The 25790-nt window shown below is 42.9% G+C and overlaps 2 protein-coding genes across 2 annotated transcripts; one reads left to right on the top strand and one right to left on the bottom strand.

The window, feature by feature from the left end:
• The first annotated feature begins 2969 nt into the window (after nt 1-2969).
• LOC308147609 (calcium uniporter regulatory subunit MCUb, mitochondrial-like) lies at nt 2970-19377 on the top strand. The gene is made up of 8 exons (XM_080519860.1): nt 2970-3118; nt 16160-16229; nt 16346-16513; nt 17212-17316; nt 17416-17576; nt 17658-17861; nt 18938-19054; nt 19141-19377. The coding sequence occupies exons 1-8, from the start codon at nt 3023-3025 to the stop codon at nt 19213-19215; spliced, it is 996 nt and encodes a 331-aa protein (XP_080375986.1). The 5' UTR covers nt 2970-3022; the 3' UTR covers nt 19216-19377.
• A 108-nt stretch (nt 19378-19485) lies between these two features.
• On the bottom strand, nt 19486-24866 carry LOC308147623 (caspase-6-like). Its single transcript, XM_080519886.1, has 8 exons — nt 24803-24866; nt 24502-24543; nt 23178-23220; nt 22935-23084; nt 22695-22771; nt 22416-22591; nt 22153-22303; nt 19486-20765 (listed from the first exon to the last, which is right to left on the bottom strand). The coding sequence occupies exons 1-8, from the start codon at nt 24831-24833 to the stop codon at nt 20530-20532; spliced, it is 906 nt and encodes a 301-aa protein (XP_080376012.1). The 5' UTR covers nt 24834-24866; the 3' UTR covers nt 19486-20529.
• Between the last annotated feature and the right edge of the window lie 924 nt (nt 24867-25790).

Genomic DNA, 25790 nt, shown 5'->3' with positions numbered 1-25790 from the left:
GGCCTTCATTGTCAGATTTCAGTCAATAAGAGAATGAGGTGTGTTCCTCTGACACATCTGTAGCAAATGTGACCAGAATCTCAGAGAAACATTTTCAGCACATTGTTGAATCTATACGTCACGACGAAAGATGATAGTTCTGATGAACCCAGTACGAGCGAGGTACAACGAACAACTTGGTCAGTGTATGTGTGAAATGTGAATATTGAACGTCAACAGAGAAAGGCCCCCTGACGCAACCCGGACTCCGGCTGAGAACCTTCTCCCTATGAGGTAGGTGTGCTGCCTGCTACGCTTCCCTTCCTCACCAATCCCATCAACAGCTTCTCTTCTCACTCCCGCCAGATGTGCCTGGAAGCTGAACTCCATCAGTTAATGCCCAGTGTGATCTATTGTTTTGTTTGTTCCAAAATACTTTGGTTTGCACATTGTCATTCAGGCCCAGAACAAGAAAGATAATTATAGTAATCATCTATATCAATAAATTGCTTAAATCATTGAGATGAAAAGCAGTCGCCCCAACGGAAATTCGAATGGCCCTCTCTGTCATTTCATCTTGGCACCAATCCTGTTGCAATGATTCATTGATACTTTCATCTTTTATACCGTCTTCATCCAGTGCTGGAATACAGCCCAGCTGACATGAGCAGGAATAGAGGTCCACCTAAAATAAGCGGTCAATACTAATCTGGTGAGAGAAACAATCCACTGCTTACACCTGCAGGTCATTTAGCGTCAACAATAAACCTTACAGGTACGTCTTTGAACTGCGGGTGAAAGTCAGACCGAAGCTATTCATATATTTTCAATTACTACAGAGAGTGTAGACCACGGTGATTGAAACCACGAGGAAGCGGTTCCTATACACCACACACCAGCCCGTTTAAGTTGGAGTGGTTCATATACACACGCATGCTGAGGGGCTATTCGCTCTAACATACCATGGATATTAGGTGAGAAATATATTAAAAACCAAACACACTCTGTCACTTCCTTTAAGTAGAAAGACCAGAACAGACAACACCCGATCTGTTTCAACTCGATCCCCTCCCACTAAAATACAACGACACACGAGATATCCATCATCCTTTTTAATCTTGGAAGAAAGAACTTTTCATCACTTTACATTTGAAGCACATCCTGAACGGGGGAATGCACCGTGTCAACTAAATTCTGGCTTCAGATTTATGAGGTAAATAGAATGTACTCTTCCAAGATTCAAAATTAATTGTGAGTGTTTACACCTTTAGCCTTTAGGAGATTGCGGTTGTCCACAAGTTTTAACTTTCCTGAATTTTGAGCTCGCCATGGTTAACTTTGAGCTTAATTCTCCTTACTTGACTGCAAACCACAAGACAGAGCTGACACCACAAGAGTTTTAGCATTTCTCCTATTTCAAACATGTCTTACAAAGAGCTTGTGTTAATACATCCAATAAAGCTGTGATTACTTAATACTCACTGGATATGGCAGCTACAGTGTTTGAGGAGCTAAATATTTTCTTCTCTCGCTTGATAAGTTCCATGAGCAATGTTTTGCAAACTGTTGATGTATGATCAGTTTAGATAAGTGACTTTGCTGCCTTGGTGAAAGCCAGGGTTCATCTTAGACTGGATGTGAGAAAATAAAAAATGTGGGCACAGAAAGAATATGTGAACTCCAGAGAGAAAGGCCTAATGTCTGGAATCAAACAGTGGAACACGTGTTGCACTGAAGTAAAGACTACCAACAGGCCAAAAATTGTTTGTTTGTTTTTTTTCTCAGTTTATGAAGAGCCATTATTGTCAGTCAAAGAAAAAAGCAAAATAAGTCCCTCTATAGGTTTGTTTGAATAGCTATTTGTTTTCTTTATTTTATTTTAGCAATTCAGATGTAGATTTCATGGTAAGGAACTTTAGCTGGTCTGTCACATAAAAAAAAAAATATATACATATATATATATATATATATATATTTATTTTTTTTTTTTTTTAAACAAACCTCAAGCTACTCTCCCAACCATAATGTTGCAGGTTCAATTCCCATCTCCATCTGCCCCCATGCCAAAGTGTCCTTGAACAAGACACTGAACCCCCAAACTGCACCCAATGAATGGATTAAGCGCTGAGCATGGTGTCTGTTAGTGTACAAATGTGTGTGTGAATCTGAACTAATGTTATTAACAATGTAAAGCACTTTGAGACTGCTCAAGTAGTACCATCCAGTGTTACTATATGTTTAGATCATTTATCTCTCAGATGTTGCGGCACAAATTCAATTCCAATTCTCGAGCTTCCGAGTTGGAAAAGTTGATCCGCGTGTCATCTGGTTTCATTGATACTTATGCATTGTTCTGCATAATAATGGCAGTTGAAGGAGTGTCTCCTAATCCTATTACTTGCATTCAGCATGTATAATGTGGAAAAAGTGTTGGTCCTAAGACAGAACCTTGTTGAACTCCGCGGTTAACTTTCGAAAGCAGTTGAATGCGGTTTGTTTGATCCTGTTGTTTTGTTCACAAACAAACAAACAAAACAAGGAAAAGAAAAACGACATGGTGGCTTTCAAACAAAGTTGTGTTGCTGCGTCAAGGAGGCTATCAAAACAAAACAAAAACAAAAAAAACCCACGTTGTATCGGGATTAAACCCAGCTTGTTTGGGGTAGTTTGTGGTGTCGCCGTGGGCGCAGTGCAGCGTGCTTGCCGGCTGGGAGGGGTTCTTACTGGGAGGCTCCCGCCGCCGGGGGGGTTCAGGCGTCACGGCGAAAGACACAGGCCGACAGAGGAAGCGCAGGCAGGCAGGCAGGCGGGACAGGCAGGCGGGTGTTGGCAGGAGGAAACGGTATGCAGCTCGGCTTGTCGTCTTCCTCCCCCGGCTCCGTCGCTTTCGTCTCCGGTTGTTTCCGCCGAGTGCAGCCCCAGTGAGGCACATTGTTGGAGGGAGCAGGGTTAGGGTGGGTGGGTGGGAGGGAGGGAAGGTGGGGGAGAGAATCTCTTCTCGGCATGCCCACAAGCAGACGGCTGAAGCGGACAGCAGCTGAAGATGGCCACGGTGCGGATGGTGGGCAAAGTTACGGCCAGACTTTTGGGAAGTGTTCGCGGTGTCGGACTCACCCGTCCGGCTGCGTTTCTTCACCGGGTAAGGCTCCGACCCAGCAACTCGACTCGTCCCTCGGTTTCGCGTTCAGCAGTTTAAAATCGTGTTTTTTGTTTTTGTTTTTCTGCTCTGCGGTCCATTTTCAGCCGCTTAACTTCCATTTGTCAGCGACTTTGTTTTTCTGTTTCGACAACAAGTTTCTCACGTCGGAGAATCGCAGGGAAACTTCCCACTCAACGCTTTTAATTGATTTAAAGTTACTTACGAGCGTGATAGTATTTCCTCCTCGCACCATTCGCCAGTGTCTCCAGTAACGTTCATTGTGGACGGGCAGAATCATAAATAATTCAAGTACATTACCTAACTCCACAGCGGGAGTTAGGTTGTCTAAATATGTCCGCATGACTGTACAATCCAATCACTCCTGCAATGTTTGTATGGCCGATCTTGATTGTTAGATCACTTGAGGTGTTTTAGGAGGATTTCTGTTCGGATTTGTTGTGATAACCCCGATAACAAACATTACATGAATACCTAAAGTGTTGATGCATTTGCTATACCGAGGGTTGTGGTATTGAGCAGAAGGCAGGATACCCTCCTGGACAGGTCAGCAATCCATCCATCTATCCATCATCTATACTGCTCAATTAAATTCAATGCATTGCCATACTGGATAACCGCCAATCCCAGCTGCTTGTGGGCAGAGTACCCCTTGGACAGGTCAGCAATCCATCCATCCATCCATCCATCCATCCATCCATTATACCGCTCAATCCAATTCACTGTTATACTGGGTTACAGCCAGTCCCAATTGGTTCCAAGTGTAGTGTCCATTTAATATATGGATGGATGGATGTTGGCCTTTTCAGTGTGTATCCTCGCCAACATCCACCCATCCATATATTAAATGGATTGAAATTCTAATCAATATCTGTAGATGGCTCAAAATTAGACTTTCAATGATACAGTTGTTGATATGAGGCTTAAAGTCTGTCCTGAAGATGCTTTTAAGGAATTGTGTGATTATGCATATCATATATACTGTATATAGAAATACTGGCTCATTTATTAAGAATTGGTAATCTGACATCATGGCGTAGTGATATGGACTAACAGAACCCCAGAAATGATCTGCTTGTTCATCGTGAATTGGGACAATAGCCACTGCTTGGTTGGATGAGTGAGTAAGTGTCTCTGAAATAATAACAGCAATTTCATTTCAAAGTACCTGAAACTGACACAAACTGCAGTTTTTAACTAAATGTACACGTTAAAGCTGGTTTGTTAACGATCTAGTTTTCCGATCTTTTCAAACCATGTAAAAAGGCCACTTTATATTGCATTCTACCATTCCCGAGCTGCAATGGAATGAAGTCACTTTTTGCCGTGCCCCGATGTCTCTGTATGTGAATTCACCGCTCATTTTGTCATCATTACAGCTCTTGCTCGTTCAGTTGCCCTCCAAAGCCTCATATCAGTCCCTCATTTGCAGAGAGACACTATGGCCAGACTCCTTAATATCCCTTTAAACCTAATGTGAGGGCTTGCCTCCCAGAAGGAATTGTGAACATTGCCATCCATTCTGCAGGCTTCAGCGAAATAGTTAGAATTGAATCACGTGTCTCTACTGTGCATTAGCAAGTGCTGACCTGTGGTCCTGTGCAGTCATTCATCACTGAGCATCATGCCAGGCCCTTAGTCAAGTGTGCGTGCAGGAGGACACTGCTGTTCAAAGTGAAACCCTGCATTGCATTGGAGCATCATACGCCTTTTTTTTTTAATGGAGTGGTTTCATTAATGAGCTGTTAAATGCAACATTTTTTCCAAACTATCTTTTATTATACCTTGCTCTTGAAAAGTGCAGTGGTCAGCTAAGCTGCGGGCAGCCAGATCCCAACTGGGCTTCTGAAACGTCTCAGTGCAAAGCAGAGCAGCAGGCTTTGCTTAACATGGCGGCGGTCCTCTCACACAGCGAACACTGGAATATAGTTTGTGGCGTTGAAAACGCAACGTATCTGTCAGATGGTGGAAGCTGCCGTGACTCACTCCTGCACGGACGGGTGATTCATATGAAGTTTTATTTTTAGATTGAATCGTATATACAATTTGCAGCTGTGGCTTCCCTGTTTATTCCGAAAGGGTTCTGAACCAGCAAAGCTCGACTTTTAAACTATGAACTTGGTCTGATTAAAAAAAAAAAAAACGCGTTTCTTAATCGACACGAGACTCTCCTGCGTGTGCCACACCGGTCATTTTCTTTTAACCTTATTTCAAGGCACATAGGTTTATCATTTTACATGTGCTCAGTTCACATTGCTCATTTCAAGTTTGCCTATTATGGATGGATGAGGTTTTGGGAATTTTTTACCGAATGACGGAAAGAACATTTTAGGTGAAAGATGGGAGCGACATGCAAGAAGAGTCTCGGTAATTACATGGTTAGCATCTTTAACCCCAAGTCTCTATCTACAGTGATGCTCGTTGCAAGCGACAGTCTGGGAAAGCATTTGGTTCGAGGAAGATAGATTTCAGATATCAAATAGGCTGGATCCTTGTGTAATATTATTTATGATAGACATTTATGAAACTCCGGTCTCTGGATGCATGTACACTGTAGCAGAAAAAAAAACCAAAATTGAAATTCAGGAAGAAGTACTGCAAGCAAATAAAAGAGCAGTTTACAGCGGATCTATGACTGTTCTAAACAGACCCCGAAAGCAAGTTGTTGGTTTTGTGTGAGCCTGTGTTTCATGAACTGCAGAAATGAATAGGTTTTTTTTTTTTTTTTTTTTTTTTTAACCCAATCCGGGTGTCACTCAGAGGTCACGCACACTGGAGGCTGTAAATTAGAAAATGAAACATAGATTAGGAAGCCCGGGCGCTCAAGACCTGCTTAACTTGCAAATCCCTGCTATAAATCACTGGTTCATGACCCCCCCGTAACGGCAGTCATGATACAGTGTCGGTAGACAAATTGAGTAATGAGCAACCAATGGCCTAACCTCCTCTGAAATGAGATGTCATCTGGGCCTGGGCCATTGTCGTATTGCTGTCACATATGTAATACACCCGGAGGATGAATCGGCCGACAGGAGGATCAGATTGCCAGTGTAAACACTCGTTCAGCGACCAGTGTTTTATGCCTGCATTTGATGCTTCTGTCAAGTGTTATCTTTCTCTTCTCCGGTATATATAAGACAAAAAAAAGTATAAATTCTCCTCAGGGAGAGGGCTGCTACAAAAAGCCTTTACTCTGAATGCCCAGTCTTTAATCGAACACATAAAGTAGTTATGGCATTTTTGGCAACGTGGTTTGTTGGCAACTCCTTTTCTGTGCACAGAGTGGTGAAAGAATCTTTGATTGAAGAAAATTGAGCACTAATAGGAGGGGAAACGTTGGCGCCGTGTATTGAATTATGTTGTTATATTATGTGTATTGATGATTTTGTTTCTACAAAGCCTGAAGCAAACTGACTGCGCACGAGCAACCTGCACCTTAATTGGAAAAAGACACTTTAGATAGTCGACTTCCTTGAATTTGTGACAATGCCGCGCGCTACAAAGTCGATATTTCCAGTTTTAGTGTGGCTGTCATGTTTTTTGGCATTTGCACGAGCTGTTTAATAAACTGTCAACCCCAAAAGCGTCACCAGCACGGCCGAGACGAACGTGACGGACGTCTTTAACAGATGGCTCGCTCCATCTGCTGTCTACCACGTTTTACTATCTGGGCTGGCATCACTGTTAAAGATGGAGGGGATTTAATCTCATGAAGCCTCAGTCAAGTCTCTGCCGTGCCATGAAATGATGTCTTTTATTTGGACGACTTCCACTGGAATGTGAGCTTCAGGTGATGGATGACGAGCTGTTGGGAAAAGTGTGGCTTGGATTTTTCAGTGCAGTGTTGTGGTCCATACATATTTTAAACCCGATATCTTGAACTGTGCAGAAACGGAACAGCCCAGCAGCTGAATGTGAAGATTACTTGCTTTTATTACCTTGCTTACACTGGGGAGGGGGGGGGGGGGGGGGGGTTGTTGCACTTTTATTATTCCAGTCAGTTTACAATCAAAGTCTTAGAAAAAAAACCCCAAATAAACAAGAAGTCCTCCTCTTTTTTTTTTTTGTTTGCTTTTATTTCCTGTTATGTGGTTAGCACGCTCGCCTCAGAGCAAGAAGGTTGTGGGTTTAAATTCCGGCTGAGGCCTCGCTCTGTGGAGTTTGCATGTTTTCTCTGTGAACGTGTTAGTTTCCTCTGTGTTGGGGCCTTTTCTCGGGATACTCAGGTTTTCCGTGTTATTGACTTGACATCACCTGCCACTGACTCCACCCCCCTTCTGCAAGAACAAATGGGTTAAAACAATGCGTTTGCAAAGATTCAGGACTTCATGTTTCAGATGAAGTCACGGTTTCAGGTTTCATCATCATGTCATACACTTTCAAAAGGAGTGAGCAAAACTTATTTTTCAGAAGTGACATCAAGCAAGAAGAGCGTAAACAATGGTTTTCAAAAGTGCATTGGATCAATGAATGAGCAGACAACAAATCAATGTTAAGTGACCACAAACGGCATCCAGAACAGCTTTAATTTTTTTTGTAGGTACACTTGCACAGAGTAAGGTTGGTTCAGAGCCTTGTGACACCTTGTGTCATCCCAGACGGAGCCCATGACACATGGCTCTGTGGGGGCCACATGACCCCTTCCATAAAGATAGTTATTAGCACACTGGTTGGATTTGTTTCCAGTCAACACAGACAAATACGTATTTGTTGGACTGCATTAAGCCCTTCCTGATGCCGACAACTTCATTTCTCCTGCATTCTCTAATCCTGCAACTGTCGGTTACAGTCCGATGCTCCGTATTGGACCAACTGCAGGACAACAAACTGGTAGAGCCGAATATTTAAACCAACACGTCTTTTGCATCTTCGATGTTTTCTCGCTATTTCAGTTGCTTGGCTTCATTTCTATATCGTGAGTTGTTCTGTGAAGCTGTTTCAGGCTGGACATCCTCTTGACTTGGAAGCCACACATACATAAACACACGATGTGTCTTTCATCTGGTGCAACAAGGCTTCTTGATGACCACTACCTCTTCAACATGGCACATTTGTGCTTCTTCAAAAGGGCTGGATCAGCCCACACTGGAACCTTGTCTGCTTTGAAATCTTTGCCTGGAGGAGATGTTGCTGATGCAGCACATCTGCCTTGTGTCATGTTGCTGCACTGACTCTCGCCGTGGCGTTTCACATGGCTGTCCTCCATAAACCTCACCTTGTCAGCAGACTTTGGGTGTTCCTTATCGAGAAGGACGTCTTTCACGGCTATTATTGTAAAAAAAAAAATTCTGGTGTACCTGTTTAATTCCACACCTGACACTCTGTTTACGTGTGTCCAAATACAGCTTCTCAATCAAATATACAATTTGATATTGTAGTAATGTCACCTCAGCAACAATAGGTGGCACTGGCAATATGCCTTCCTCCAGCTTGTCAATATTTGGCCATTCCTCATTGATAGACACTGTCACAATGTCTCTGTATCAGTTCATAAAGGAACTCCACCAGTTGTTGTCGTGTTTCTGTAGCTTGAGCTCCTGTGAGATTTTGACGTGCCGCTCATCTTCTGGGTCCATTCCGTTTCTATCCTGTTCATGGTCGTAGGGGTGCGGGTGCCAATCCCAGCGAACTATGGGCGAGGACATGGCGCACCCGAGACAGGTCGGCTTAAAGCACACGCACAGTCGCAATGCGCCTCATCCTGGTTCCAGTCTGACTGCTCCGTTTACATTCAGCAGAAGGCGAGCGTTCATGTGTATTATCTGGGTGTGTCGGTCCAACTGAGAAAACTCTTCAGTTGAGCTGCCAAGTTTACATGCACTTTTAACGTCTTTTCTTTTTTTTTTAAATGGATGATTCGTTCATTTGTTGTTAGTTTTTTTTGTAGTGTGTCACATAAGTAGAGTGAGGAATCTTTGTAAATGTGTGAATGTGCGAGAATACCTTGATCATTTGACAGTATTTGAAGAATGGTCACTCAAACTACTGTTTGACTTAAGTCTCTCCTGTTTAATCGGTTTGTATTTAGTTATTTGATCAGAATGAAATAATCGCATTTAAATTTGATTTACTTTGTTGTTCACGTACACGTTTGTAAGAAACATTGGTGGAAATGTAAAGGCTTTGTATTTACCTGCCTTCTTGGTTAACAGTTCATTGATTTCAAATGTAGCCTTTATAAATGTGACCGACTGTTTCAAGCATTATCATTCGGAGGTGAATGGGCATATTTTATGATGAACGAGGTGCTTGGCAGAACAATACAAGCAATCGGTGTAGTAATAATGAGCGTGCTCAGATAAAGTTTGCTTCACAAAGGTCGTACAATAACTTGTCACAGCTCACGGCACCATAAGATTTTGATAACAGCCGGAGAAAGTTGTGTCTTCATCAGAAGAAGCAATTCGCCGATACTCACAGGAAACTCATTTTAGCCCGAGATTGCTTTTAGCTATCCTCATGTGACCCTGTGATGAAGCATTGCTCAACTATGTGTGACCACAGAGGAGCTGTTATTCACTCAAGATGGGCGAGGCAAGGTTTTTGTCCATACTTCACATTGTAGTATATATTAGAGAAGTAATTTGTTGCTGCTTTTCATTGAAGCGATTTTAGCTCCTTCTTTAAACGTGGCTGTTGTGGTACTTTAATCATCCCAGTTGATGTCATGCTTTTTGTCTCCCTGTCTCAACATTCAGATCCCGCAGCACATTTTGGTGGGAGAGTTTTGAGTCGGGGTTGAAATGGAAAATCTTGTCTCGGTGATGGCCGACTGAGAGAGTAGTCCCTCTTGTGTTTGGCATCCTGCACCACCCACTTTAGGTACAACCGAGACACAGATCAGAAGGATTTCCTGAAATAATTACCCTTATCGCCTGATTTGAACTGGTCCACTTGAAAAACTGTAGGGAAGCTGGGTGACTGAGTAAAATGTGGATTTTCATTTATTCTTTCCGGTTTATTTCCTTTATTTCTTTTCCAAACATTCCGTTGGTCTGCACAGGCTTGTTCTCGTGTAGCATCATGTTCTGCAGGCCCCCACTTCACACAGCACTCTCTTTTTGTTCTCCAAACTCTGCCGGGTCATTAGCTGTCAAAGACAAGATGGATGGTTCAATGCAAATCATTTTCATGGTAGAGTGCTGGCTGTTCTCAATCACGATGACGATGGCGATGGAGAGTAATTCAATTTCTCTCCTGGCAGACTTTGTTTTTCACCCCAGCCTCTCTCCTCCGTATAACACTTCGCTCTTTTTCTCTTTTCGCTTCCAGTTGTGTTGGTGAGGTGCGATTAGTCATCTTATGGTCACGTGAGCATCCATAATCCCCTTTTCCTTCCCTTTTAGTCCTGTCAAGTCTTTGGTGCGAGAGGCAGTTCCTTCCGGAGGACAGAGGTCCCTCTGATGCAAAAGGCCATATCTCAGTTGTGACAGGACTTGTAATGGAGTGACCCACTGAACGTCTGCAGGGAAGAGAAGAAAAAACAAAGGGGGGCTGGCTGTCACCACGATAAAGCTGAGCCACGCTCCAGCAGGAAGCCGTGGTCTGCTTGAAGAAGGAGCTTGCAGTTTCTCACCATATTTCTATGTTTTCAAGCCTTCCTCTCTCTCTCTCTCTCACCCATCTCCCTGTTGATGTGCCATAAATAAGAAACACATTGCTTGAGGGGTAAATACACCTTCAGCTGATTGTTCTGTGGGAGAACAGTTGGAGGAAATGATTGGGTGATGAGGGCCAGTGTTATTCCCCGCAGCTCCAAATTGACTCCCAAAATGTGTGAAGGACAATAGATAACGACACCGAGCACCCCGCACTCTGAATACTGATTAGCTGTGTAACCGGGAAGTGTGTTTTCTTTTGATAAGCGGACGCAGTTCCAATTAAGATGCCAATAATCGTAATGCTTAGGAGCAGCGACTTGGTCTGCAGGCTGAGCGTGTGTCTTCCGACATGAGACGGGCCTGATCGCCCGTCACTTGTGTGGCACAGGCTTGTTCGGTAGCGCGGTGTTTAAAACCTGTTACGTGTTACAGCCCCTTGTTGTGTCTTATGTAATTCCATTGTGTCTTGGTGTGGGATCCTGCTAATGAAACTGGGGTTATGGATAATCTTTTAACATTTTGAGACTTATCTTTAGTTTGTACTGTCGTGAATGATTCCTGTTCACCTGCGTCTGCCTCACACCTTTTGGGGTGTTTAAAAGTTAAAACGTATGACTGGACGAGTCATTTGGACAAAGTCAAATACCAAATTACTCTGATCAGAAACCTCAAGTATTGTAGATACTGTCTTGTGGCAAAGTCGTCACTTGTTTCTATCAATATCCATTAGTATTTATAATTACTGCCCCAGCCTGGTCTATAAATATAATGAGTGCGTATAAACGCCTCTGGCATAGTGCACGTTACCATGTTGGAGTACAATAGTGATAACAAGTTGTTTTTTCTTTTTACGAAGTTCTTTTTTTAATTCAGATTCTTCTGGACGTTTTCTTAGGTCTTTCTTCCCTTATTGATGCATTTCCGAGGTGTTGGGATCATCAACCCCTGCTGTTACTAATGTGTTTTGCTCTGTGTCTGTCCTAGTGAGCTGGGGTCTGCTGACGCTCCATGTGAACATTATATCAGTAGTCGATGAAATAGGATGAATGTACAGACGTGGTTTATGAAAACAGTTCAGCAAAACTACTGACAATCACCTCTTCTACATTTGATGCGAGAGGTGATATTTATAGGGACTCATTTTTGATATTTAACACTAAAAACACTGCAGTTTTCTTTCTCAAAAGTCAAGAAAAACAGCCATCGAGAGCTGTTAGCTTGGTTGATCCTGATAAACATTATCAGGCATATTCCATATGTGGTTGTAAGGGGCTCGGGACGCTCGTCTGATGCCTTTTTATGTGTTCCAAAACACACACACACACCCATTGCACAATGTATAGGGACCAGAGTACTATGAATGTATAACATCATATAACATGGCTCTACTAGAATAATGTATTTTTAATGTTAGGTTTACAAGTGCCTCTGTAGCTGTCCTTTATCCCAGTGAGAACCCAGAAGGGTCAGTATTTACACTGCAATGAATTACATTAATAACAGAGATCAGGGGCCAGGCTCGGGAAATGGCCTGTTATTTATCAAACTGCTCTAAAGCTGTGTTGTCTGCCACTGTAGCCGTATTCTGTTGCTTTACTGTGTGACTGTTAATGTGTATGAGCTGTGGAGGCAGTCGACTGTTGAATTGACTTTCATGCACGTGCGCGCACACACACACACACACACACCCATATACGCCCACATTCATTAAAGGGACAAACAATTCGCCCTTGCCCTTCATGCTCTGCTCCAGATCAGCTGTTTTCACATTACCACGGCATCACCACGCCGAGTGCAAACGTCATTTGATTCACTTCCCTGCTAATGTACTCCTGACCTGACCTGACTGCTAATGGGACTGGGCTGAATATGCCTGTCAGTTCTGAGCACCTGCTGTACGTGGTGAACCGCCTCTACCTGCCCCGCGCTCGATAATGAGGCGATGGAGCTACGGAGACGACATCCACATTTAGATGTATTTCTCCGGCTCACTGACACAGGTACTATATTAGCAGTAGAAACTTGTGTCTGAGTGGAGGTTAAAAATAAGCTGTTTCCCACGCATCTCTTGGGCATCGTGGATCAGCGTCGCTGTAGGAGAGCAATACGTCCAGGATTGATTGGTAGAGCGGCCGTTTCCCAATCAGAAGGTTCCAGGTTTGATTCACATCTCCACATATGCCTCAGTGTCCTTGAGCCAGACACTGAACCCCAGTCGAAAAGCGCCATATAAATGTACTATTTATGTAAGATGTTTCTATCTTGAGATTGCAGCTGCTTCATTACTTTTTTTTTGCTTGTGACGCCATAAAACAAAGCATTGCATTGTTCAGTCCACCTCACTATTTCCTATGGCGTATCCCATTGTGAAATCATAGTGCAACTGGGGAAATATCAGAAAAGTGTGTGTTCGTATGTGATGATGACACATCTTGGAAACCAACCCTCATGTAATCATCATTACTGTCATGATGAAGCTTCCTGAGGGGAAATCCTATATAGGCCAGGCCACATTGAGCACAATCGTTCACCATAAGTCAGTATGGATTTCTTCACGAATCCTCAGTCGGGGTGATGAAACACTGGCCTGTTGGGTACTTGGACTTTAATAGTACCTTTAAAAAGTTCAGTCCTCGCGTGCTTTCTTTCTTGAGCTTTGAGGAAATATACAATATGATGACAGAAAAGGCAGTCAGTTGTGATTCAGCAACCACGTTCTATAAGGATGAACAACCTGTTATCAGCCATCAAAGATACATTTCTGTTGGATGTCGGTGTAACGGGTGAATTCTCTACTGCGTTATGCAATATCAACCAGAAACGTGGATCTTTCTGGAGGCGATCTCCAAATCAAAAAAACATTCAAAATCAACCGCCGGGTTCCCAACAACTTACAGAAATTGAATAACACATGGGACATGGGACACCCCCCACAGTGGCGGTTGCACACAATACCTGAGGGGCAGACCAGATTTTGTGATTATAACAATCAAAATAATAATACAATAAAATATATGGTACATGATGTAATTCTGATATAATCATATACATGTATATTTAATTCCTAACCGCTGCTGCACCAACAAAACCATTTGTTCCGTCTCTAAATCTGTCTGTGGTGCGTGCTGATAAGAGCTGACAATAATATACTAATATAATGCTATTGCGTCTATTTCAGCAGAAATATGATCGTGTATATTTCACTGCTGGAGATAGTTTATTCTCAGATAAAACATTTTCAGCATCTGCAATACCCCCATAGAGGCATCAAATATTGAAATAACGGAAACATATATGGAATTATCCATTCCTTGAAGTGTGCATGCAGATAGATACACGGTGTGTCTTTGTCTTGTACAGAAGTATGACTCGCTGAGTCGATCCCTGGAAAAAGGATCAGCTGACGAGACACTTCTGTTGTCGGTTATCAGCCACTAAACTTCAGCGTTAATCAGTTACCAGAACAGTTGAAACGATCCTTATCCTCCGTCAGCCAGTGTGGACATTGTGGACGAGTATCGATATCTGTGGGTGTGTATTCAAAGTGAAGTTGACTGGGTGAGAAACACTAAATGCTGAAGGAGTTTATTGCTACACAATGCTGAAGGAGTTCCATGACGCTGTGGCGGCGAGCACTATTCTCTGTGCTGTTGCATGCTGGGGCAGGTTCCTGGTAAATAATAAGGGCACCTCAGCAACCGGCGAATACCAGCAAAGTGCAGTACTGAGCGCCACGGGAGTGGTTTTCACACTTGAACCTTTTTCACTCTCCAACTCTTCTCCTTGTTCTCCAAACTCTATTCATTCACTGTCAAATCAAGAACAAGTATTACTTATTAAAAATGTTATTAAACCTACTTATTTAATATTTTATTATTCTATTAATATCTTATTCTGTTTACAAATAATATGATAATGTTTTTTTGTGTGAAGCAAGGCTGTGAGAACTTTCCCCCTGACATTAATAAAGTATTTCTAAACGATTGACCGCCATGGTTTTGGTTTATCTTTTTACTGTATCATTGCTTCTTTTTGGAGACTTTTTTTTTGGCTGCGATTTTTAGGAAAGGTGTACATTAAAAACAATTTGTGCACGTGCGTATGGAGGGCTGGCGTAACCAAGAGGCCGAGTGGCAGATAGTTTTCCATTCAATTGTATCCTCTGGAGCTGTGACGGAAGCTGAGAAACTCCATTGTGTCTCTTTAGGATCACGTTGTTTGGCTCGTGCTTATTACACTTGTAGTTTGAGTTAATACAGCAATATGTGCAATGATTACGGCGGCTGTGCGTACATTGTGTGGCTTTCCCTGTTGTGTTTGTGCAGTTAAAGCGGTTCTCGGTGGCACACGTCTGTTTACTCACTACTGGATGCTGATTTTTCCTCATTAGAGCCACGTCTTCTAACCAGTGGCGCATGAGGGACGGCACATCTGGCATGAATTGCTGTGCTTCCAGGCCTGTCCCTGCTTTCTCCTCCCGTGAAAATGGACGACTCTCTTGTTCCTATTTAATGTAATATTGATTGAACGAACTCCCATCTGGGAAACAAAGACAGAGAGTGTGTGTGTGTATTGGGGTGGGGGTGGGAGGGGGGCTGTCACTTGGATAAAGATGTGCACAAATGGGACCTCTCTGACCTTCATCTCAATAACAAACACTATACAGGGGTCTGTTTTCCAAGATTAACGGGTTTCAGCTTGAGGCTATAGGTGTTATTTAAATCTGTTTGGTGGGAGTTTGAGCAAATTGCATGATTGATTTTCTGTCCTGAATGTAAACTCATAATAATATTAATAATAATAATTGCAACAGGATTCGGTGTGACATTTGGTACGTGAAGCAGTGTGTTTGAGCATCGAGTCAATGTTGACTGGACACCTGAGCGTCCATTGGACGTGGCAGGACCACACTGTGTGAATGTTAAGTACAGGATACTGACAAGCTCCTGCTGCCTGGATAAGGCGGATGCTTTCAGCATAATCTGGAGAGTGGGAGAGGCTTCAGTAAGGGAGATTCTACCTTAAAAAAAAAAAAAGTGGGAGGCACCCCAGCATTTTAATTAGATTCTTCTTCTTTTTTTAAATAGCTGCTTAAATTAATTGAAACATCATTCATCAGTGAAGAAGCGGTGGTTTAATCGGTGCTATCGGTGGGTCAGAACGGGAAGGGAAAAGCATTTTTAAAAGCCAGTGATTGTAACAGAAGAAGGTCACATTAGTTTAAAAGCAGGTCGACTTGCAGCAATTGGAGTATCTTGTTGGCAAGATGTTTCTGTGCTTATCTGGGTTTTTAAAAAGCTTCCAATCAGGAGGATCTGAAGGTGTTTGCTTTTCAGCTCCTGCTAAATGAACAGTTTACCTAAGCAGGAGGCGTGCAGGAGAACAACCTCTAACCTATTTGTTTTCCTGTCTCTCCATGTAGGATCAACACAGACTGCGTCTTCTTGAAACTCCTCGAGCTCTTTTCTGCACTGCACCTGCACCCTCCAGTGGTAATATTATGTTATCACACGAGTATGAACCGCTTCACATTGTGCCGAGACGTAAACAAAACGAAAAGGCCAAACTCGACCCTCTGTAATCAGACTTCCTCTTCGATCTGTTTCAGAAGTGTCTCTGAAATACAAACATGGCCGTCTGGTTCTGGAGGTCCCTCTGCCGTCCAGGAGCGAGCAGTGCCTGTTCTTCCTCAGGCCCATGCTGATGACTGTGGGCGACCTGATCGCAGACCTGCAGAAGGAGGACCCGGGAGCCGTGGCTTCAGTTCTCTCCCGAGGTGTGGCACTGCATCGTGTGCGGGTTGCGCTGCGGCGCCGGGGGCGGTGACTCACTGGACGCCGTTGCAGCCAGTCCGGTTTTTCCAGGTTGTGAGGAGTAAAGTCGATCCGGCAGCACTGAGCAGTTTGGCCACATGCCTTGATGAATATCGTTTTACAAATCATTTAAGTTCTCTCTCTCTCTCGCTCACTGTAGCAAGGTGGCTTGAATATCCACCCTGGAGATTTCTAGAGGTGAATCGTTTAAATAATTACCCAGTGTGACTTCATTGAAATTCACTTTTTAGTTTCGGGCATTAACAACAGTCTATTCGCCGTATCACAGGTGACTGAGTCTCAGCACCTTCAAATAAAATGTTGCATTCAATGACCTATTACCGCAGCTTATGGCTTTAAAGGGGGATTCCACTGAATTTACAGATGGTGTCTTTTTCTTTCCCATCTTTAAAGAGGTGACTAGGGTGTAAACTAATCGAACATCCTCCTTACAACCTTTATAATAATGTTTCCATCACTATTTTTGTGCCATTGATTATCATCTTATGCACGATAAAAGATGTTCAGTGACCACTGAGAACTCTTTCTGAAACTTTGTATTTGATTATTTAGAGATATTCTTGTTTTATATGTATGTATCGATTTCCGTCAGTATTTTACCATCAGCTATTAAACTGTTTCACCATTTTGCTCCTGCTAGACGGAGAACCAGTTGCCAACACCACCCTGATTGACGCTCTGCTGGACAAGGACTTCCAGCTCGCCATCAACACATCAGTCTATGATGTCAAGTCTCCTGAGAAAAGTACGACATCCTTGCATCTGGTTTTTATGGCTCATCCCCTCTCACATGTCTGGTCCCCCTTCTCATCCCGGTGTCGTTCTGTTGTCTCTCCTGGTGAAGCGTGTCCATCCGACGAGCATGCCCTGGAACTGGAGGACATGAAGCACGTTGTGCACCTTCTGCACACGGCGCTCCACCTGCCGGAACACCAGCTGCTCAAAGAGAGGGAGCTCCTGGAGAAACTGGACAACCTCAAGCAGGAGCTGTCGCCTCTGGAGAAGGTACGCCCCGATGAAAACACGCCTCATTATCGTTGTCGCACACGACCTTCAAGACGCCCCTCTTGCTTTGCTTCCCGGCAGATGAAGGCTCAGCTTTCCCGTACAGCGGAGTTCCATAGCTCCAGGGCTGTCTGGACCGGCATGGCTGTCCTGTCCGTGCAGGGCGGCGCCCTGGCCTGGCTCACCTGGTGGGTCTATTCATGGGACGTCATGGAGCCTGTCACCTACTTCATCACATACGGGACCAGCATGGGCATATTTGCCTATTACATCCTCACCAAACAGGCAAGACTCCCACATTTGACTCAATTCAATATTATTATTATTCTCCTGCTTGTCAACATGAACGCTTTAGAAATTGTGAAATACGCCCGGTGTGTTCAGCACTTTAGCTCAGTGAAGCTCGTCTCCATCGTTAGTCTGCCGCTCCTTTTATCTTCAGCGTGCATTTGTATGACTTGCAGAGGTAGAATTTTCAAGATGAATATCAATCTGTGACTGTGTTTTACGTTTATAACACAGTTTTTCAGGGACTTTTCACCAACCTTCAACAGTCCTCCAGACTTGATGTTAAAGTCAGCTGTACATGCCTGAACCTTGAGCTCACTGAAGCCTCAGTCGAACCTCAGAACAAGTCCAATCTTGTGATTTTGCTGATGTGGAACAGCTGACACGTGGTGCTTACATAAACGATTCATTAGGACATATTTTCAACACACCTAGTCGGTGAGCTCGCATGCCAAATGTTGAATATCAGATATTTTGGTTAGCAGACGATATGCTTACACTCATTTGTCTATGACAAAGTCCTTCCAGTTTAAAAAAAAAAAAGTCTTCAGTTTTACCTCCTGCAAAGGTATTTTACTAAACTGATTATATTGCAATTTAGCATTTTTCCACAATCAAAGCCATAGGCTTAAAATGTCACCTCAATAAATTAACAAATTGTAATGCATTTTAAAACCTTGGTTTAATATTTCAGGCCATATTTTCTGTAATGGAGAAGTCCAAGGACCTCAAGTTAGTTTTGTACAAAGTCCAATTTGGACCTTATTGGAGAATTGGTGTGGAAGTGGCTCGAGAACCTTTGGATGATTGTTTTAAGGCAGCAATATACCATGTACCGCAGGACATGAAAGGGAAAAAAACTGGTTAAATCAGAATTCTAGTAGCCTTTGAATAGAAGAGCAGTACAAAGTTAGAACATATATAATTTCTTCATCTTCAACCCAAAGTTATCAAAGCGGTTTCATATTCATAATTGCAAAAACTGACATCGGCCGTATTATCAGCTTGGGTCAAAAACGTGTTGTCGCGAGATTTCACAGTTGAAGTGTAAGTGAAATCTTTGTATCCCACAGGATTATGTTTACCCCGACGCTAAAGACAGGCACTTCCTGCGTTACTTCTACAAGGGGGCCAGCAAGAAAAACTTCAACGTGGCAAAATACAATGACCTGAAGGACCAGCTGGCGCAGGTAGGCTGGATGGGCTTCACGCACAATAATTCAAACTCCACCGCCTTACAAACTGATCATGTGGATTTTTTTTTTGTGTGTGTCAGGTTGAAGAGGACCTCCACCGTCTGAGATATCCCACTCAGCTCCAGTTTCCAGTTGACCAGATCCAGCCAAAGTGAAGCAAAAGCCATAAACACGTCGGATCGATGCCCGCTTCATTTTGATAACCGCACCTTTTTAACCAAGAATCCATATTATTCTGTTTTGATGATGATAATGATGCCAATTGTATCCTTGAGAAATACACTATGATCATGGCGAATTAAAACATTATTTCCCGACATGAGATTGAATTGGTCTTCAATTAATCATCAGTATATTTATAGTTCACTCATTTGTGGAGGGATGCGGACAAATAAAAAGATCAGACACTTTGTCACAAGACGCATGATGGATTTTATAAAACGTTTTTTTTTCTGGAAAGAGAACCAGTGATTAAAATGTCATTGTGATACAAAAAAAAAAAAAAAAAAGGTCATCACAAAAAATACAGTTCAATGCGTATGTCTTGTTAGCTTTAATTTTCCTGACAGAAAAAATACACAGCTGGAAGTGTTTCAGCTTTAACAACACACCCTCCTCCCTGAGGTTCTGTCCAAACTACCGTTTGTTGTCATTTTGGGTGCAAATATGCATTCTTTAATGTATCATAAGCTGCAACAACACAAACAGCAAAAAACATAAAATTCCCTTTTTTTTAAAAAAACAAAAAAGAAACCTCAAGGAATGAGGAAGGCAAACATGCGTTAAGTAGTGTTTAAACTATCTGACAGTTGTCTACAGTAATGTGAAGGGGGAAAAAAAAAAGTCAGTATTGTCACCTTCCTCCAAGAATATATTGGAAAATACCTACAACTGATTTCACAAGAACACCTTTTCAGCCACTGTAGAGATGATTCATCAGTACAGTTATCCATGCACGACCACCAGAAATGTCGAGTGGTACCAAAGCAATTGAAGCTGAATTACAAAAGAATGTGGTCCATAACAATCCTGCAGTGTAAAAGCCAATAGCTTGAAAGTGCAAAATGTGTCCTGATGTACAGGGATTGGACAAAATAACAGGAACACCTCATGTCTCATGTGTCAATACGTTACCAACTTTGCCTCAAGTCTTATCAAGCCTTTTGGGGGGGCTTTTTAAGACTGAATAAGATAATGAGTAAGTAGCAACTGCCTTACAGCAGGAATATTCATCTAAATTGGCTTCATGCGAACTGAGGTTGTTCCTGTTATTCTATAAGCACCGATGTCACTGGAAGTATCAAATCTGGTGATTTGAAGGCAATGTAAAAAGTGTTCAAGAACAAAATATAGATGAAGACTAGGAAAAAAAAAAAAAAAAACAAGTATTCATTTAAAAAACCTTTGACAAAAAGCCCTTTTTTTCTTTGTACTATAAAACCAGCTCATTGAATGACTGAGGTGTGGAGTTACTGTTTTGGTCGGAAGAACAGTTTCTTGGTGAGCATTGACGCAAAACAAGGTACTTGCTTCTTCCCGATAGCGTTCTTGTCCGAGCTGTTCCCAACGCTCCTCATCGAGACTTTCCTGTTGACGAGCGTGAGTAACTCCGTGAATTCGAGGGACTCCCCGTATTTGCGAAGCAGGTCACACAGGTCCTGGATGTACCAGGAGCCGTTCACAGTCTCCCGGTGGGAATAGTAACCTACACGAGAATTACAAACGTTAAAATGCTGACGGCTGTAATTACAGCGACTACTGGCGCAGATAAGAAAAGAAGAACACTTATGCTGGGTGGACCGTTCATTAAACATTTTTAAAAAAAACCCAAGACTATGGTTGGATGACTTCTAACCATCAGGTTCTAACATAGTTTATTTAAACACAAGGAAAATGGGTAAAACTACAGCCACAACAATGAGTTATTTCCCTTTCAAAATAGAAGCGAACCATTTGCATTGCGTTTATCTTGTACGTTCACTTTCAGCAGCATTTTTCATTTCCACCATCAAGAAAACTGCATTTAAGTTCTTAACTTAACTTAAGAGTACTGGACTTTTATACATATTATACGCAATGACAAAAAATGTATATTTACAAAACTATTCTCAAGGTTTTGGTGAATTCACACTGGTTCCAGGCTCAAAAGACCATCTACAGGTTCTTTAATGGACTTTGTAGCCCTACTTTTCCAAATCGCTTGATAAGGTCTAAATTGCTTACTAGTCATACGCACGTTGACAGACCTGAACTCTTCATTAATCCATGTCATTAATTGTGTAGCTACAAAGACTTAATGACTCTAAGATCCACTGCACCACTTATCACTGTATCACTTTTTATCACTCCATCACCTTATGCACCGTAAGTAATTCCATCCTGTTGTTCCTGCTGTTCTATGTCCATTGTTGCCGTGTACCATATTTTATATTTTACCTCTTATTTTTAGCTTATTTATTTGTATATTCCTAAGCCTTATAGCTTAAAGTTTTTAGCTTTTCTTTTATCTAAACCAAGTGTATGTTTTTATGTTTAATGCACATCTCACCAAGAAAAATTCCTAGTTTGTGAACCTGTTCACAAACAATGGCAATAAAAAGGATTCTGATTCTGATTCTGATTCTGAACAGTAATAATCAATTTTGCTTGAAATAAACACAACCGAGGTGATCCAATGAGTTTTCTTCTTTCCGTGATAAGTGTGAATTTCAGCTCAACAACGCCGCAGGCTATAACTTCACAAATAGACTTTGTCGATTGAGCCCTTTAATGATTTCAAGCGATTCTTATCGCCACGACCTTTGGATTAATAGCAGACCAGTCAAACAGGGTCAGTCCAGGTGAATGAATGAAGTCACTGGTGGTACTACTTCACACCAACTGCTTGATTTGTCACCAGCTCAATTTTAACCACAGTCCCCATTCACCAAGTTCAGCTAGAAGCACGTAAAGCTACAAAAAATTAAATCCTCTATTTGGTTTATCCGTTTCAACTCCACACGAGGCGACATGGTTACACCAACATCCAGATTGATAGAAAGAGTCTTGATCCGGTGAACACCTTGAACACTTCAGGGAGAGTGACGGCTCACCTTCAGCTACAGAATAGCACATGATGAAATCGGCCCCGGCGGGGAGGGTGTGCACAGCGCTGGCGTCCACCACCACCTCATTGGTCTTCACCTCGTTGTCCACCGCATCGCAGACGGTCACCGGATCGTCGTGCTGGTCGCCGCGGCAAGCCTGCAAGACCAAACACGGGGGGCCGAGACATTAAACATGCAATGCTTCATGTCGACAAAGCTCCGTGGAGTCCGTTGGATTTTTTATTTTATTTTTTTGCTTTTGCATGTACCTGCAAAATAAAGATCTTCGGCTTTCCGACGAGGCTCTTGCACTGGTCTCCTTTAAACAAGGACGTGATCTCCCGGATGCCGATCTTGCCGTCGTAGGTGTAAACGAACTCATTCTCGCCGTGGCTGAGGAAAATGAGCAGGAAGCAGTCTGCGTCCGAGTGGTCTTCCTTTGCAGCTGGTGGCCCAACGAGGGTTTATTACAACTGAACAAGCCGACGTGTCGCAGAAACTATTAAGAGTCGTCTCCAGGCGGAGAAACGGATCATGGGTGTTCGTACCTTCAGAGATTTTTTTCCAGACCTCCTCTTGTTTGTAGTTATCATAAGCCCTCACTTCAAAGTTCAGGTCCTTCAGCCTAAACGCAAAGCAGAGATCATTCAAGCCCAAACAGAAACTCCCACTAAACGTTGCCACAGTTGAAGTTTCCAGCGGCTGAACGGGTCCAGTCACGTCCCTCGCTACGCAGTCATGACAAAACCTTGCATTCGCATTTCCTGCAGATTGTGAAGCGGCGATACCTTTTCTCCAGGTTGTAACGGTCGGTGTTCGTTCCGTGCCTGTCGTTCAGCCCCAGGCGCCAAAAGAAGCGCTCCTGGTTAAAAATGAGCGCGAGGCCTCGGCGCATGTTGCCCATCTTGTACTCCTCCGCCGGGTCCAAGCCGAGGGAGCTGATTGGAAATGTCAAAAGGGAGTGCATGAGCACAAACGTAATGTACTCAACGAAAGAGGAAATCCAACATGGATAACAACTAATAGTTTACCTTTGTATGAAGGCATCAGTCTCTGTTAGGTTTTCCACACATGCTATGCAAAAAAAAAACAAAAACGCACACACTTTAACATGCCACGCACAGAAAAACTTTCACTTTCTGTTGTTTTTTGGGGGTTTTTCACTTTTAATTATCGCAGCAGTGTCGTGCCGAGGAAACGGAGGACTGATCTATTCAGGCCGTAGCCTCTTTGTTTAAAGCTACAGGTGTGCGAATCACTCCACTGCTGCTCGTCTGGGGTCAAGCAGCCATTGTTTCCTCAGCTCATAGTCCTCGTTGCCATCAATAGCTGGGTGACGGGTGGAGAAAGACGCCAAAGGCTGCTAAAAAGAACAGAGGTCAAAAGTGACATCTCTGTTCCCCAACCTGCAGATGTGCAGATTAGATTGTCTTTGTACACAGGAGCTCGTTTGACAGCCAAGAAGCTATTATTTGCTTTTTTTTCTACAAAACCAAGAGGAGTAAACAGGGGAAACTTGTCTTTGCTTATGTAGAGTTGTTCTGCTTTGTGTGTTTGGCGAAACCATCTGACATCACTGCTGCCAAATAAAGAATCTGCAAAAAGACTTGATCAAGGTTGTGACGTAAATGTAAGAAGTGGTGAAATTAAAAAAATATTTGTAATGTAAAGAAAACCAAGTGTTGTGTATTCAGAGTGTTCTCTCTATGAGAATCTGGTCCTTTTCTCTGCGGATACATGAGTTTATGCAATTTATGGTGAATGGATTCCACTCATTTAGCACTGTTCCCATTCAGCCATTCGCACACACCAAATGGAGGCGGCTGCCATGGAAGGCACTCAATCCATGTATTCGGGGGTTCTGTGTCTTGCTCAAGGACACCGACAGGGAATAGAACCTGCAACAATCCCATTGAGAGACAACACGCTCTACCGAATAGATCAATCATTTTGAAGCAGAGATCTTCTTTATTTTAGATGTGAACCATTGACATTACATCAGATGGGGCAAATGTCAGAGGCACTACACATTTACACGCGTTAGAAAAGGCAGACCAGTGTAAACTGCCCAGGCTGAGATCCTGTATGAATCTTTTCTGGATCGTTTCCTGAATCCTTTATGGCTCCATGCAGTTCCCAGATATTAAAATATCCTGTTCACATGATCCTGAGGGGTTGATGATTAACCTCAGCCTCATAAATCATCTGTACTTCAGACAATAAACCCGTTTCAAATACTCCCATCTGCTTCGTTTGACTTCTGCGGTGCCAAACGAAAAGAAAAAAATATATACAAAATCCAGTGGGAAATGAAGAAAGACGGTAATAGTGATTATACTGAGAAACTCCACTCACCCGCCCTGTCAGGTGCTGGACTGCTGTCTTTAACGACACTTCCTGGAAAGGTAGAGAGAAAGAGCAGAGGAGTCCAGGGTTTAGATTGAACAGCAGCCTCACATGTCCTGACAGTGAAATGAAGACATGGCAGAAGGTGTGACAGCAGCAGTGAAACAAGCTCCACTGATGACACTCAGCCAGACTTCTCGTCGTTTTACTAAAGTTCAAGACTCTCTAACGGGAGCGTGCAAAACAACGCAGTCAATCAACGTCTACGCGTCGGAATCTGATTTAAAGATAATTCTGATAAGCGTGTTACCTCCGCCGCACTCGTTCTCCCTTTTCGACATGTTCCAACGACTCGTCTCTCTCGTCTCCGACTCTCACACTGGGAAAATGAATCTGCTTCGTCAAAGCGACTCCGACCAGGCAGCCAGGTTGAAGCCCCGCCTCCTCTGTCTGATTGGTTAAAGCTGTCAGACGAAGGACGCGATTGGTTGTCGTGCCTGTCAGTCAAGGAGGACTTCCGCATAAACCACATTGTTACAAGCATAAACTAGAGATTGCATATATTGCAACCAATAAAGCAGTAAAGTATCAAAACAGATAAACAGGCGAAATGAAGGCTTGGCACACTTAAGAATGCGATGGATTCACATCATCATCGCCTGGATGTTGGCAGGAAATGTGCTTTAGGTGTCTTGTCAAAAATCCCTCAAACTTTATGTACAATATTGTAAGAAACACTCGTTTTCAACACTTTTCAATATAATTAGTTTAATTTCTCAAAAACACTGAATGATGGCCATTACTCTTAACAAGTAAAGAGGGCCGTTCTGCGTGGAGTTTGCATGTTCTCCCTGTGTGTAGGGGGGTTAGTATTAGGTAATCCAGTAATCCGGTTTCCTCTCAGCACAAAAACATCAATGTAAGGTTGTTCAAAAAACTGAACCCAGGCTCTTTCACCGTGGAGTGAGAGCACTGACCCCTGCACCACCATGCAGCCCTGCACACGCTCCATAAAGTGTCATTTAAACTTCAAGAATATCAACCCTCAAGTCTTTCCTGGTGTTTGTGCCTCTTAGATAAGGACGCTTCATGTGGGTTGTTGGACTGGCTTTTCAGGCTCACTAATGACTTGGGGGTTACATATCGCTGCAATTTATCTTGAGAGGAGAGGGTTGATGCAAGCAAGAAAGGAAATCCTTGAAGGTGAAGCAAAGATTGTACATACATTTCTTGGCATCTTTAATAGAGTTGAAACACAAATAAAGAAAAACTAAATATTTAGACAGTGGTAATAATTC

The sequence above is a fragment of the Blennius ocellaris genome (assembly GCF_963422515.1).
Source record: "Blennius ocellaris genome assembly, chromosome: 3".
NCBI lineage: Eukaryota > Metazoa > Chordata > Actinopteri > Blenniiformes > Blenniidae > Blennius > Blennius ocellaris.
This window is presented reverse-complemented; position numbering and strand designations above follow the sequence as displayed.

Excerpts from the sequence above, each read along its gene's own strand:
- LOC308147609 (XM_080519860.1), top strand. The coding sequence starts at position 3,023 with ATGGCCACGGTGCGGATGGTGGGCAAAGTTACGGCCAGACTTTTGGGA. Across the intron at positions 16,514-17,211 it reads GGCTTCAGTTCTCTCCCGAG|ACGGAGAACCAGTTGCCAAC; the intron begins GTGTGGCACTGC and ends TGCTCCTGCTAG. Across the intron at positions 17,317-17,415 it reads TGTCAAGTCTCCTGAGAAAA|CGTGTCCATCCGACGAGCAT; the intron begins GTACGACATCCT and ends CTCCTGGTGAAG.
- LOC308147623 (XM_080519886.1), bottom strand. The coding sequence starts at position 24,833 with ATGTCGAAAAGGGAGAACGAGTGCGGCGGAG. Across the intron at positions 23,085-23,177 it reads ACTGATGCCTTCATACAAAG|CTCCCTCGGCTTGGACCCGG; the intron begins GTAAACTATTAG and ends ATTTCCAATCAG. Across the intron at positions 22,772-22,934 it reads CGTTACAACCTGGAGAAAAG|GCTGAAGGACCTGAACTTTG; the intron begins GTATCGCCGCTT and ends CTTTGCGTTTAG.